The sequence below is a fragment of the Podarcis cretensis genome (assembly GCF_951804945.1).
Source record: "Podarcis cretensis genome assembly, chromosome: 13".
Lineage (NCBI taxonomy): Eukaryota > Metazoa > Chordata > Lepidosauria > Squamata > Lacertidae > Podarcis > Podarcis cretensis.
Window position 1 is genome coordinate 55294366 of NC_137182.1, and position 14182 is coordinate 55308547.

At 48.3% G+C, this 14182-nt stretch overlaps 1 protein-coding gene across 1 annotated transcript in view; it reads left to right on the forward strand.

Annotated features, from left to right (window-relative positions):
- Nucleotides 1-14182, forward strand: part of ZAN (zonadhesin) — a 71174-nt gene that overhangs the window by 2615 nt on the left and 54377 nt on the right. The window contains exons 2-6 of the mRNA XM_079951700.1: nucleotides 3608-3660; nucleotides 4955-5101; nucleotides 9556-9809; nucleotides 12114-12198; nucleotides 13589-13735. Of these exons, the coding sequence (XP_079807826.1) occupies nucleotides 3608-3660; nucleotides 4955-5101; nucleotides 9556-9809; nucleotides 12114-12198; nucleotides 13589-13735 (686 nt within the window). The remainder of the gene's footprint in view (nucleotides 1-3607; nucleotides 3661-4954; nucleotides 5102-9555; nucleotides 9810-12113; nucleotides 12199-13588; nucleotides 13736-14182) is intronic.

Sequence of the window (14182 nt, forward strand, 5' to 3'; positions counted from 1 at the left end):
GGTTCCCAGACCCTTCATCTGATTGCCTGCCCTTCTCTTCACAATTTTCACTTTGTCAATATCCCTCTTAAAATGGGGTACCCAGAACCCGGTGAATTCAGGGTCCCCTTTAACAGAATCTTCCAGCCATTAAAAGATCTGGGTAAACAGGAAAGTTTTAAAATTCCTCCTGAAAGTGAGCTATGAGAGAGACAAGAACTGGGAGGGCATTCCACAAATGGGGAACCAACACCGAAAAGGCCCTGTCACGAGACTATGGCACCAAGCAGACTTCTTTCTTTTATTCCCGGAGAAGCCCGACGCCCTGGCCCCCAGCCTCTCTGCTCCTGCAAACCTACTTCGCTTAACCGAGTCCTCCTCACCCTCCGCACTTACTGTACCTCAGCCCATTACTTTCTGGTATTTATCGCTTTGCCATTTAATAATAATAATAATAATAATAATAATAATAATAATAATAATATATTATGTATACCCCGCCGATCTGGCTGGGCTTCCCCAGCCACTCTGGGTGGCTTCCAACAAAATATTAAAATACCATAATACATCAAACATTAAAAGCTTCCCTAAACAGGGCTGCCTTCAGATGTCTTCTAAAAGTCTGGTAGTTGTTGTTCTCTTTGACATCTGGTGGGAGGGCGTTCCACAGGGCGGGTGCCACTACCGAGAAGGCCCTTGAACTTTATTGCTATGTCTTAGTCCAACTGGGCTGCTCTGAGCCTGTAGAGTATTAGCCTCACAGCGATGTTTGCTCCCACCTTGAACTTTGAGCAACGCCAACGCCCAGGTGGAGAGTCAAGGTCACCAGGTGAGAAAGTGTGCTAAGTAATGATGGGAAGGAACAGCAGCCATGTCCCCAAGGCGTTGAGATCTGTGAAACGATGGAGGGCTTCTGTGTCTATGTGTGTTTTCTGCAACATGCCCTCGATGCAATCATGGTGCTTTAGCGGCAGAGTTATCCTGGGCCATCCACACTGCGTATCTCTTCGGTCGTCATTCTGTGATGCTTCCCCAGTGCAAATCTTTGCTGCCATACCCAGGGGAACTTTGCGCTATAATGCAACGTTAGAACATACCATATTCTAACTAAAAACAGCTTGCAGATACTTAATTGGCTTAGGATTTTATTTAAGTGATGAATTAACAGGTTTAATTTCATAATGTGAAGATCGAAGGATGTTGATGTTTAAGTTAAATTATTTTAAGAACTATGATTTGGAAAACTGTTAAAAGGACACACAATGAAATTCAACCAAGGGGGAGCGGGGAAGTCACTTAATAAGGTTAATAAGTGTAATTTTTAATAAGGTTATGGTTTATGTGTGTTTTATGTGTTTGTTTGTTTATAATGTTGTGAAAATCAATAAAAAAAATTGAAAAAAAGAACATACCGTATTGGCCTGAATATAAGCTGCACCCACAAATAAGCTGCACTTTTAAAATTCGGCAGCTTGGGGGAGGCTAGGGAGCTGTGGACGGGACGGGTACCGTTGCCCTGCGCTCCTGGCCTGTCTCCTGCAACGAAGGGAGCCGCGCCACTTTGCCGGCGGTGTAAGGTCACAAATATAAGCCCGCACTTTAACTTTTCACGATCAGAATTTGGGGGGAAGAAGTGTGGTTTATATTCAGGCTAATACGGTACATTGCATTAGGACCGTCTAGTAAATCAGCTTGTCCTCGCAGGGTCCAACCAGTTGCCTCAATGGGGAACCAGCAAGCACAAGAGGAACACTCTCCTGTCCCATGTCTTCCAGCAACTGGCGTTCAGAAGCCTCTGACCGTGGAGGCAGGGCATAGCCATTGTGGCTAGCAGTAGCCATCCATAGACTTGGTCCCCCATGAATTTGTCTAGTCCTCCTTGAAGGCCTTCTAAGTTACTGGCCATCCCTGCAGGTGGCGCTGTGGGTTAAACCACAGAGCATAGGACTTGCCGATCGGAAGATCGGCGGTTCGAATCCCCGCAATGACGGGGTGAGCTCCCGTTGATCGGTCCCTGCTCCTGCCAACCTAGCAGTTCGAAAGCACGTCAAAGTGCAAGTAGATAAATAGGTCCCGCTCTGGCGGGAAGGTAAACGGCGTTTCCGTGCGCTGCTCTGGTTCGCCAGAAGCAGCTTGGTCATGCTGGCGCCGCAACTCCAGAGTCGGCCACGACTGAACCTAGCAGCCAGGGATCCCTTTACCTTTTACTATCAAAATAAAAAAAAATCCTTCCAGTAGCACCTTAAAGACCAACTAAATTTGTTATTGGTACGAACTTTCGTGTGTATCTGAAGAAGCGTGCATGCACACGAAAGCTCATACCAATAACAAACTTAGTTGGTCTCTAAGGTGCTACTGGAAGGAATATTTTTATTTTGTTTCAACTATGGCAGACCAACACAGCTACCTACCTGTATCTAGAACTTTTTGTTGTTGAGTCCTTTAGTCGTGTCCGCCTCTTCGTGCCCCCCTGGACCAGAGCACGCCAGACACTCCTGTCTTCCACTGCCTCCCGCAGTTTGGTCAAACTCATGCTGGGAGCTTTGAGAACACTGTCCCACCATCTCGTCCTCTGTCGTCCCCTTCTCCTTGCGCCCTCCATCTTTCCCAGCATCAGGGTCTTTTCCAGGGAGTCTTCTCTTCTCCTGAGATGGCCAAAGTCTTGGAGCCTCAGTTTCAGGATCTGTCCTTCCAGTGAGCACTCAGGGCTGATTTCCTTCAGAATGGATATCTAGAACTATGCAGTACTAGAAAAGGACTTTGTTTCAGCTGCCCAAGTCTTCCCACATTACTGGATGTCTGTGAGTTTTGGTGTCAGACAAAAGGGATAAAACCTTTTGCTCTATCCATTTCCTCCGTGCTGTGCATCATTTTGTGAGCAACGATTGCGTTGCCTCTTACCTGGCTCTTCTCTAAACTAAACAGCCCCAAAGGCTGAAGCCTTTCTTCATAGCAGCAGTCACTGCATCCCCTTCCATCATTTTGGTTGCCGTTTTCTAAACCCTTTCCCCAGCTCTACCCCATCCTATATAAGGCAAGGTTATATAAGGCGGGACGCGGGTGGCGCTGTGGGTTAAACCACAGAGCCTCGGACTTGCCGATCAGAAGGTCGGTGGTTCGAATCCCCGCAATGACGGGGTGAGCTCCCGTTGCTCGGTCCCTGCTCCTGCCAACCTAGCAGTTCAAAAGTCAAAGTGCAAGTAGATCAATAGGTACCACTCCAGTGGGGAGGTAAATGGCGTTTCCATGCACTGCTCTGGTTTGCCAGAAGCGGCTTAGTCCTGCTGGCCACATAACCCGGAAGCTGTACACTGGCTCCCTCGGCCAATAAAGCGAGATGAGCGTCGCAACCCCAGAGTCGTCCACGACTGGACCTAATGGTCAGGGGTCCCTTTACCTTTACCTTAAAAGAACGGCACACAGTATTCCAAGTGTGTTTTAAAAGCATTAGGATATCAGCAATTTTATTTTCGGTTCCTCCCCTAATTATCCCTGGTGTGTAATTCTCCTTTTATGCAGCTGCAGCCCACTGGGTCGACATTAATGCTGATTTTGTGGACGGTACCTGAGAAGCATTTAGGGGTTATGGGGTTATTACCCTTTTAACTCTTCATTCCTCTTGTTTCAGGGCAAATCAGTTCCTTGGGGCTGAGCTACCACCAAAGCCTTTCGCAGCAAAATGTAAGTGACGACAACTGCTTCCCGGACGGGGCTAGAAGGCTCCCTTGCCCTGCCCTCTCTTATATAACGCCCTCTCTCATATAACTCTCATATAAAGCTCAGGCATGTCCAAAGTCCGTTTCGGGGGCCTAATCTGGGCCCTGTGGCAGTTTATTTCCTGGGGTAAAATACTAAGAAAAAACCTCAGCAACCTCAACCCTAAAAAAGGTCAAAAACTTTGAAATACAGAGGTACCTCGGGTTAAGTACTTAATTCATTCCGGAGGTCCGTTCTTAACCTGAAACTGTTCTTAACCTGAAGCACCACTTCAGCTAATGGGGCCTCCTGCTTCTGCCGCACCGCCAGAGCACGATTTCTGTTCTCATCCTGAAGCAAAGTTCTTAACCCAAGGTACTATTTCTGGGTTAGCGGAGTCTGTAACCTGAAGCATATGTAACCTGAAGTGTATGTAACCCGAGGTACCACTGTATACTTGGAGTCGAGTGTGGATTTCATGCTCTTTATTCAGCTCATAGTAGTGAGGAATAGAAGTTCCCCCAGAATATCTGCTTTATATACATTATTTAGACAATGTGATTGGCTAGTTCCGGGATTCTCCTGTAGGCCAATCAGGTTGCAGATCCACTTCCACCTGGAGTTGGATTGGGCGGCTCCTGCGGACCAATCATCCTGGATCTTATTGTTCTAGGACCAATCAGACTGCTGCATTCTGAATCCTATTGTTTTAGGATCAATTAGACTGCTGCAGTTTGGATCCTATTCCTACTTCAATCCTAAAAAAAGGTCAACAACTTTGGTTGGCCCCCACGGCCCTTCACTTCATCAAATACGGCCCTCTTTGAAAAAAGTTTGGACCCCACTAGCTGCAAAGGAGGACTTTTCTGGGCGAAGCTGCCAATGGTGTTAGCGTTTTGGGAAACTTTTGGCCAATCAGCGCCATGTTGATTTATCCTTTGGGATGGGATCCAGTAAGGCCGGGAATCCCCACACAGGCAATGCACGTGGCCCACACTCCGCCAAACTGTTCTTGACCATGTGCAGAGCGTCCCCATCGCTTGCATGCCCCTGCCGACGCCATTCCCCAACCCGGACTTCTGGGTCAGACAGCCTGTGCCGCTGCCGAAATGCGGAAGGTGTTGAACCTTCACAACTGCGGAGTTGGAAGGGTCCCCCCAAAGGCCATCTAGTCCAGCCCCCTGCAGCGCAGGAGTTGTGCAGAAGTCTGGCCTTGGTGCCTGTGTGGATCCTGCAGCTGTTGCCGGCCCTTATGCTTGTCTCCTCTCTTTCCACTCAGCCGCCCTCGCCAGCTGCGACTTCGATGACGCCGGCAGCCCGTTCTGTGACTGGACCCAGCCTAAGGATGAGAGCGGGGACTGGATCCGAGGAGAGGGCAAGAAGCCTGGGGAGAGCCCTGGACCGCCAGGAGGGGTCCCCGAACGGAGTATGTTATCAGAATTTAAGGTCTCAAATATATAAATCAAAGGTTCATAAATGTACAAGGCAAACACGTACATAAGTATATAAACCACGTGTCAATAATAATAATAATAATAATAATAATAATAATAATAAATTTTATTTATTCCCCGGCCAGAGCTGGGCTCAGGGCGGCTAACACCAATAAAATCACAATAAAAACATAATGCGGGAGGGACCAATTTAAAATACAGGTTAAAATGCAATTTAAAATGCAGCCTCATTTTAAAAGTAGCCCATAGATCAAAACCATAAGAGGATGGAGACTTAAGGGTCAGACTGAGTCCAAACCAAAGGCCAGGCGGAACAGCTCTGTCTTGCAGGCCCTGTGGAAAGATGTCAAGTCCCGCAGGGCCCTAGTCTCTTGTGACAGAGCATTCCACCAAGTCGGGGCCAGAGCTGAAAAGGCCCTGGCCCTAGTTGAGACCAACCTAACCACCTTGCGACCTGAGACCTCCAAGGTGTTGTCATTTGTGGACCTTAAGGTCCTCCGCGGGGCATACCAGGAGAGGCGGTCCCATAGGTACGTGGGTCCTAGTACAGGAGAACAATCCTGAAGCCATTTTGACTCTCCCAAATTGACCTCGACTCTTTCTCTGCAAGGAGGAAGGAAATGGGGAAAGCTTTCTAGTTGTCTTTGGGGCTTACACCTCCCTTTTCAAATACAGCCTGGCAGATATCTGTTAAGCTGAGCACACTATCAGTATCAGGAACTAAGTGTTTTCCATCTCCAAGGAATGGCCAGGCTAACCAGAAAAGGCAATCGCTAAGGCATGAACAGGTATCCTGGCAGACAGGAGAGAAGCAACACTCCCAAATTTCTGCTGGGGACCATCTCCTTCTGTGATGTATGTATGATGTTTTGGGGGGTGGTCTTGAGCTACAGAAGAGGCAGTTTCAAGAGTCTATATCAGAGCTTTCACACCAATGTTCTGGGTTCCTCTCCCCCCTCCCAGGCTTACTAGCCACTGGTTGGCCTCTGTTATTTTCTCCTACCGATAGGGAACCTATATAAGGACTCTATACGGGCGCTTGAGTACCCCATAAGGGACAAAGGAGCAGTTTTTTTCTTATAACAGAGTAATAATAATAATATTTTTTTATTTATACCCCGCCCTTCCCGGTTCAGGAAACCGGGCTCAGGCTAACAACAAATTTAAAACACTTAATTGATGCTATTAAAAAAAGCATAAAATACGATATAAAGCGTAAATAACAATAAAATCAAAAATCAATTTAGGGGGGAAATCCATCCAATAAACATTAGATGATCACCAGGGCTAGCTGGCTAAATTAGTCCCACTTGGACCAGCGAGTCCAGGGGAGTACCAGCTGTGGGACCCCAGAGCGGGCAATCTTCACAAAAAGGGGAGGGGGAGGGAAGGAAGGGGAATAAAAGATCAGGCCAGGTTCAAATTGAAAGCCAGGCAGAATAGTTCTGTCTTACAGGCCCTGCGGAAAGAGATCAGATCCTGCAGGGCCCTGGTCTCCTGGGACAGAGCATTCCACCAAGTCGGAGCCACCACTGAGAAGGCCCTGGCCCTGGTGGAAGATAACTTTCCAAAGCTCCAGAGGGAGGCCTGGCCTGCTTTGAGGCTGGAGGCTGCAGAACCACCCCCAGGAGGAGGAGGAGGAGGAGGATAAAATCTGAACCCCACTTGCTTCAAACCACAGGAGGGGAGAGGGGCTCTTCTGTTCGAATCCTGCCTGCGAGTTTCCCTATTGAGGCATCTGGTCGGCCACTGTGAGAACAGGACGCTGGACTAGAGGGGTGAAGTCAGGCTCTTCTCATGTTCTTAGGAAATCGTATCAGGGAGTCTGGAGGGACTGGACAGAGGTTTTCCTCCTTTCGTAACCCCGGAACTCAGGATCAATAAAATGGAAGGTCCAGGGCAGAGACGACGAAATCTCCCTTCCAGCAATGTATGATTAAGATCTTAAGGAAATAAGGAGGGTGCTACTGAATCGGGGCCAAAGTCCGTCAAGTCCAACATGAGATTATGAGAATTTTAAGGTCTTAGATATGTAATAAATGTTCATAAATGTACCAAGCAAACATGCACGTAAATATATAAACCACATGTCTGAAACAGAAACAGAAAAAAAAGTCCTGAACAAATTGACCTCAAATATTTCTCTGCACGGTCAAAGTGGGAAACCTTCCCATTGTCTCTTTCCTCACAAATCCTGCCGTAAGGGCACATTTAAGGTATGAATAGGGTGTGAGCCTGTGCTCTGGCTAAGGAACTAAGTATTTGTCATTACAAAAGACTGGCCAGGTTCCCCAAGCAATCCAATCAAGTGAGCATGAATAGGTAACCTGCCAGACAGGAGATAAGCAACGCACTCAGATTTCTGCTGTAGACCGCCCTTTCTGTGATGTAGGTATGATGTTTCTGGGGGTGGTCTTGAACTCCAGGGCGGGCAATTTAAATGTCTATATAAGGGCAGGCACACCTGGGTTCGGATCCTCCTCCTTTCCTGCGTGTGAAGGGGGCACCCTGTTGCAACAGCTCAATAAAGATCAGGCTTACTAGCTGCTTTGCTTCTCAATATTCTCTGGTTGGCCTCTGTTATTTTCTCCGACCGATGGAGAACCTGCAAAGGACTCTATAAGGGCTCTTGTGTCCCCCATAAGGGAATAAGGGCAGATTCTCGTTTATTACACTCACAAACAGGACCTGAGGGTAACGCGGCACTCTGTGAGTCCTGGCAGCTGGTCCTCAGAGATATACAGCCTCTGATACAGAGCATCGTGGCTTATAGACATTGAGAGCCTTCTTCTCCTCCACCACCAATTTGTCTAATCCTCTTTTAATCAAGATTGGTGGCCACCCCTGCCTCCTGCCGGGCAATTTCCATAGTTTAACTTTGTACCATACTTTATTCTATCTGTATTGAACAGTTAATGGTTAATGGAAGCCTGTTTATAACACCTGTATGGTTTTTATTGTCCAGTTTTATGTTTTTATTGCTCTGAACAGCGTCTCCACCCCCATCATTCTGCCCGGACACTGAGGTCCAGCTCCGAGGGCCTTCTGGCGGTTCCCTCCCTGCGAGAAGCAAAGCTACAGGGAACCGGGCAGAGGGCCTTCTCGGTGGTGGCGCCCGCCCTGTGGAACACCCTCCCACCAGATGTCAAAGAGAAAAACAACTAGCAGACATCTGAAGGCAGCCCTGTTTAGGGAAGCTTTTAATGTTTAATAGATCATTGTATTTTAATATTCTGTTGGAAGCTGCCCAGCGTGGCTGGGGAAACCACTAGGTTCTAGTATAAGGAGAGAGGAATAATAATAATAATCCTCAGCCATTTTCTCCACTTACGGACTTTTCCGCCACTGACTAACCAGATGGCCGTGTTGGTCTGACACAGTCAAAATAAAAACTTTTAGAAAGTCAAGTAGAACCTTACAAGACCACCTAAGTTTATTCTGGGTATAAGCTTTCGTGTGCATGCACATTTCTTCAGATACACTGAAACAGAAGTCACCAGACCCTTATATACAGTAGTGGAATGGTGGGGTGGGGTTTTTCTCAGAAGGGTAGAGGGAGATGGGTGATTGACTCAATGGGTATGGTAAACCTGTTGACGACTGCTAATGACTGCAATTAGTCCTACAGGAAAAAGCAAGGGATGGCTTTAGCATGTGTAATGAGACGACTAAATAACAACAAACAACAAGACAAGAATCCAACATCTCTATTCTGACCAAGTCTCTCCATAGTTTTCAGTTTAGTTGTTGTTGTTTAGTCGTTTAGTTGTGTCCTCCTCTTCATGACCCCCTGGACCAGAGCACGCCAGGCACTCCTGTCTTCCACTGCCTCCCGCAGTTATGTTGGTAGCTTCGAGAACACTGTCCAACCATCTCGTACTCTGCCATCCCCTTCTCCTTGTGCCCTCCATCTTTCCCAACATCCAGGGAGTCTTCTCTTCTCATGCGGTGGCCAAAGTCTTGGAGCCTCAGCTTCAGGATCTGTCCTTCAAGTGAGCACTCAGGGCTGATTTCCTTCAGAATGGAGAGGTTGGATCTTCTTGCAGTCCATGGGACTCTCAAGAGTCTCCTCCAGCACCAGAATTCAAAAGCATCCATTCTCCGGCGATCAGCCTTCTTTATGGTCCAGCTCTCACTTCCATACATCACTACTGGGAAAACCAGAGCTTTAACTATACGGACCTTTGTTGGCAAGGTGATGTCTCTGCTTTTTAAGATGCTGTCTAGGTTTGTCATTGCTTTTCTCCCAAGGAGCAGGCGTCTAAGCTGTAATTCAGATGGCTTTAAAGCAGGCATAGACAGGTTTGTGTAGGGATCTGTCTCCTACTCATTTGAATCCGTCAGTTCGGATCCTGCCCTCCGGAGCAGGTAAATGCACATGAGTGCTGTCCCTGCATGAAACGAGCGACTTCTCATCCCGTTCCAGGAGGCCATTATGTCTACCCAGAGGAAGGAGCATCCGTGCAGTTGCAGAGCCCGGATCTGGACCCGGCCGCGCCAGAGACCTGCGTCGAGTTCCTCTACTACCTGTACAGCCTAGACAGCAGGGGCCAGCTGGCGGTGAAAGTTCAATATCCTTCGGGGAACTCCTCCACCCTGTGGACAAGGAGAGGGATGCAGAGTTCGTCTTGGCTGCTGGGAGCTGTGACTATCGAGAATCCATCGCAACGCCCCTTCAAGGTGAGCGGTGTCACTGCTTTCGAGGAGACGTTTCAGTGTGGGTGGTGTGTAGAGCCCTGGGCCGAGACCTAGGAGACCAGGCTTCGAATCCTCCCTCTCAGCCATTAAGCTCACTTGAAATGGAAAAGGACAATTTAATGAAGAAATAAACGATTCAGGCTCCTCGCAGGGTTCTCCCATATTTGCAATTCTAAAAATGGAAGGTGGGTTTTTTCTCTCATTTTCACCCCCGATCTCCCATTCCAGTTCCTTGCAAAGCCTTTTCAGCACCTGCTAAATTTTTTTTTTTTCTTATTTAGGCAAGCCTTAAAAAGATAGGTAAAAACTCTATTCCATTTAACCACGACCAGTTTTTAAAATAATGTTTGGAATACCTCGAATGGTTGATTTTTTAACTGTTCTTCCTGATAATTCTATGGCTTTCTGTAAACCGCTTTGTTTGTTTCCCACGAGCAAACGTTGTGTACATTTTATGATGTAAAATAAACATAATGAAATAATAAATTCCCGTTAGCAATAAAAGAGAACTGATCTGATGTAGCGGAGCAGACCTTGCCAAGGTGCGGAAGAGCTGAGCTCAGTGTAAACGTCTGTTGTAGGAACCTCATCGGTTTCTTGCAAATCTTGTTTTATTTATTTTTAAACATTCAGTCTGTGGCCAATTTTCTTGCAGCTCAGCTCAGGCACATGCAGAGAGACTGAGCAGGTGCCGTGAGCTCGGATTTGTGGTTGCAGCTCAGCTCTTGCAAAGCTTCTGCTAACTGAAGTAATACTCTGGGTGGCTTCCAACAAAACACTAAAATACAATAACCTATTAAACATTAAAAGCTTTCCTAAACAGGGCTGCCTTTAGATCTCTTCTAAAAGTTTGGTAGTTATTTTTCTCTTTGACATCTGGTGGGAGGGCATTCCACAGGGCTGGCGCCACCACCGAGAAGGCCCTCTGCCTGGTTCCCTGTAACTTGGCTTCTCGCAGGGAGGGAACCGCCAGAAGGCCCTCGGAGTTGGACCTGAGTGGGCAGTCCGCGGGAGGTAGGGCCTCAGCCTGCGTACCAGATGGAGCTGATAAACAGCTGCCCTGGACACAGAACTGACCTGCGCCTCCATGGACAGCGGTGAGTCCAAAATGACTCCCAGGCTGCGCACCTGGTCCTTCAGGGGCACAGTTGCCCCATTCAGGACCAGGGAGTCCCCCACACCTGCCTGCCTCCTGTCCCCCAAAAACAGTACTTCTGTCTTGTCAGGATTCAACCTCAATCCATTAGCCGCCATCCATCCTCCAACCGCCTCCAGGCACTCACACAGGACCTTCACCGCCTTCACTGGTTCTGATCTGAAAGAGAGGTAGAGCTGGGTATCATCTGCATACTGATGGACACCCAGCCCAAACCCCCTGATGATCTCTCCCAGCGGCTGCATGTAGATATTAAAAAGCATGGGGGAGAGGACGGAACCCTGAGGCACCCTACAAGTGAGAGCCCAGGGGTCTGAACACTCATCCCCCCCCCCACTTTCTGGACACGGCCCAGGAGGAAGGAGCGGAACCACTGTATAACAGTGCCCCCAGCTCCCAGCCCCTCTAGACGGTCCAGAAGGATTTCATGGTCCATGGTGTCAAACACTGCTGAGAGATCCAGCAGAAGGGTGAATTGCTCCCTTCGCCCACCGGGAGCCCCGCCGATCCCCACGCCAGTTCCCGAGGGCCCTCACGGAGCCTCGCTTTGTCATGCAAACTGCCACTTTGAGAAAATGCACAAGAACCATAGAATTATGGACTTGGAAAGGGACCCCCAAGAGTCATCTAATCCAACCCCCTTCAGTGCAGGTCTCGCAGCAACAGAATACTTGACCATCTCACCTCTGCTCCAGGGAATTAAGGTTAAGGGGTTAAGGGGTGATATGATAGCCATGTTCTAATATATAAAAGGATGTCACATAGAGGAGGGAGAAAGGTTGTTTTCTGCTGCTCCAGAGAAGCGGACACGGAGCAATGGTTCCAAACTAAAGAAAGAAGATTCCACCTAAACATTAGGAAGAACTTCCTGACAGTAAGAGCTGTTTGACAGTGGAATTTGCTGCCCAGGAGTGTGGTGGAGTCTCCTTCTTTGGAGGTCTTTAAGCAGAGGCTTGACAACCATATGTCAGGAGTGCTCTGATGGTGTTTCCTGCTTGGCAGGGGGTTGGACTCCATGGCCCTTGGGGTCTCTTCCAACTCTAGGATTCTATGATTCTATGAATGGCAGTCCACCACCTTCCAGGGGAACCCCATTCCACTTTTCATTCTCTCTCTCTCTGCCCACCCAGGTTGTTTTCGCTGCCACCCAGGTCAAGACCGAAGAAATCACCATCGCTCTGGACAGCATCTCCATCAGGATAGGGCCTTGTGCACGTAAGCACCCCTGCTCTAGGCCTCCTCCCCTCAGGAAGAATATGGGATTTTTGCTGTTATTATTGCGGCAAGCGGGTGCTGGTTCCTGAGGTTGCTGAGACCCTACCTGCCCGCAGACTGTCTCGCCAGAGTGGCGCATGCTCTGGTTATCTCCCGCTTGGACTTCAGTGCGCTCACCTTTGAAGGTGACCCGGAAACTACAACTAATCCAGAATGCGGCAGCTAGACTAGCGGCTGCCGGGGCCATATAACACCGGTCTTGAAAGATCTCCATTAGCTCCCAGTACATTTCTGAGCACAATTCAAAGTGTTAGTGCAGACCTTGAAAGCCCTAAATGGCCTCAAAGGCCCAGTAGACCTGAAGGAGCGTCTCCACCCCCATCGTTCAGCCCGGACACTGAGGTCCAGCGCTGAGGGCCTTCTGGCGGTTCCCTCCCTGCGAGAAGCGAGGTTGCAGGGAACCAGGCAGAGGGCCTTCTCGGTGGTGGCGCCCACCCTGTGGAACGCCCTCCCATCAGATGTCAAGGAAATAAACAACTATCTGACTTTTAGAAGACACCTGAAGGCAGCCCTGTTTAGGGAAGGTTTTAATGTTTGACATTTTATTGTGTTTTAAATATTCTGTTGGGAGCTGTCCAGAGCAGCAGGGGAAAGCCAGCCAGATGGATGGAGTATAAATTAATAATAATAATAATAATAATAATAATAATAATAATAATATTTATTTATTTATACCCCGCCCATCTGGCTGAATTTCCGCAGCCACTTTGGGCAGCTCCCAATCGAATGTTAAAAACAATATAGCATTAAATATTAAAAACTAATTATTATTATTATTATTATTATTATTATTATTATTATTATTTATTATTATTATTATTATTTGTACCCCACCCATCTGGCTGGGTTTCCCCAGCCACTCTGGGCGGCTTCCATAGAAACCAAAAATACACTAAAATATCACACGTTAAAAACTTCCCTGAACAGGGCTGCCTTAAGATGTCTTCTGAATGTCAGGTAGTTGTTTATCGCTTTGACATCTGCTGGAAGGGTGTTCCTTCAGGTATTATTATCGTCAAGGTAGGACTCCAAAGGCCGAATGAGCAGGAGGCACCCCGAGAACAACAGGACCAGCCCACTGCCATCCTCTTTGCCCTCTAAACATCCCCCGCCCCACAAGATCACTTAAGCCCTTCCTTGGTGGAAGATACCAAGAACTGGAAGGGGCTCTGGCCATCATGCAGACGGACCCCTCCAAACCTAAAACATTATCCTTCCGTGAAGTCTTCTCTTTACATCCCGTTTGGCTGCCTACCTATCAAAGCAGGCACTATAATTCCCACTGCAAAGGGGTATGAGAGAGACTTGTCGTCTTCTTCCTCTGCTGCAGCCTGCGTGACCGGGTGCGATTTTGACGACGACGGCGACCTCTGCCAATGGGAGAATCCGGCCGACGGAGACGTCCAGTGGGAGCAATGGGTTGGGGCCGGGAACATGCCCGGAGTGGGGCCAGAGGACGACTTCTCGAAACCCGGCTGTGAGTCCTGAACACGTCAGAGCGTACAGAGAGCCTTTAGCTGGATCGGGCCACATGATCATTATTATCAATCATAATTTATCATCGCCATCACTGCCTCTTAACCTCAACTACCTCGCAGGGTTCTTGTGAGGATCAAAACGAGGAGGTGGGGAGAGCCGCGTGAGCCACCTTGAGCTCCTGGGAGGAAAAGGCGGGACGTAAATTATGGGATTGTAGGGACCCCCAACGGTCATCTAGTCCAGCCCCCTGCAGGATTCGCAGCTAAAGAAATGCGACAAATAAATAGATATAGGTAAAGGTAAAGGGACCCCTGACCATTAGGTCCAGTCATGGCCGACTCTGGGGTTGCGGCGCTCATTTCGCTTTATTGGCTGAGGGAGCCAGCGTACAGCTTCCGGGTCATGTGGCCAGCATGACTAAGCCACTTCTGGCGAACCAGAGCAG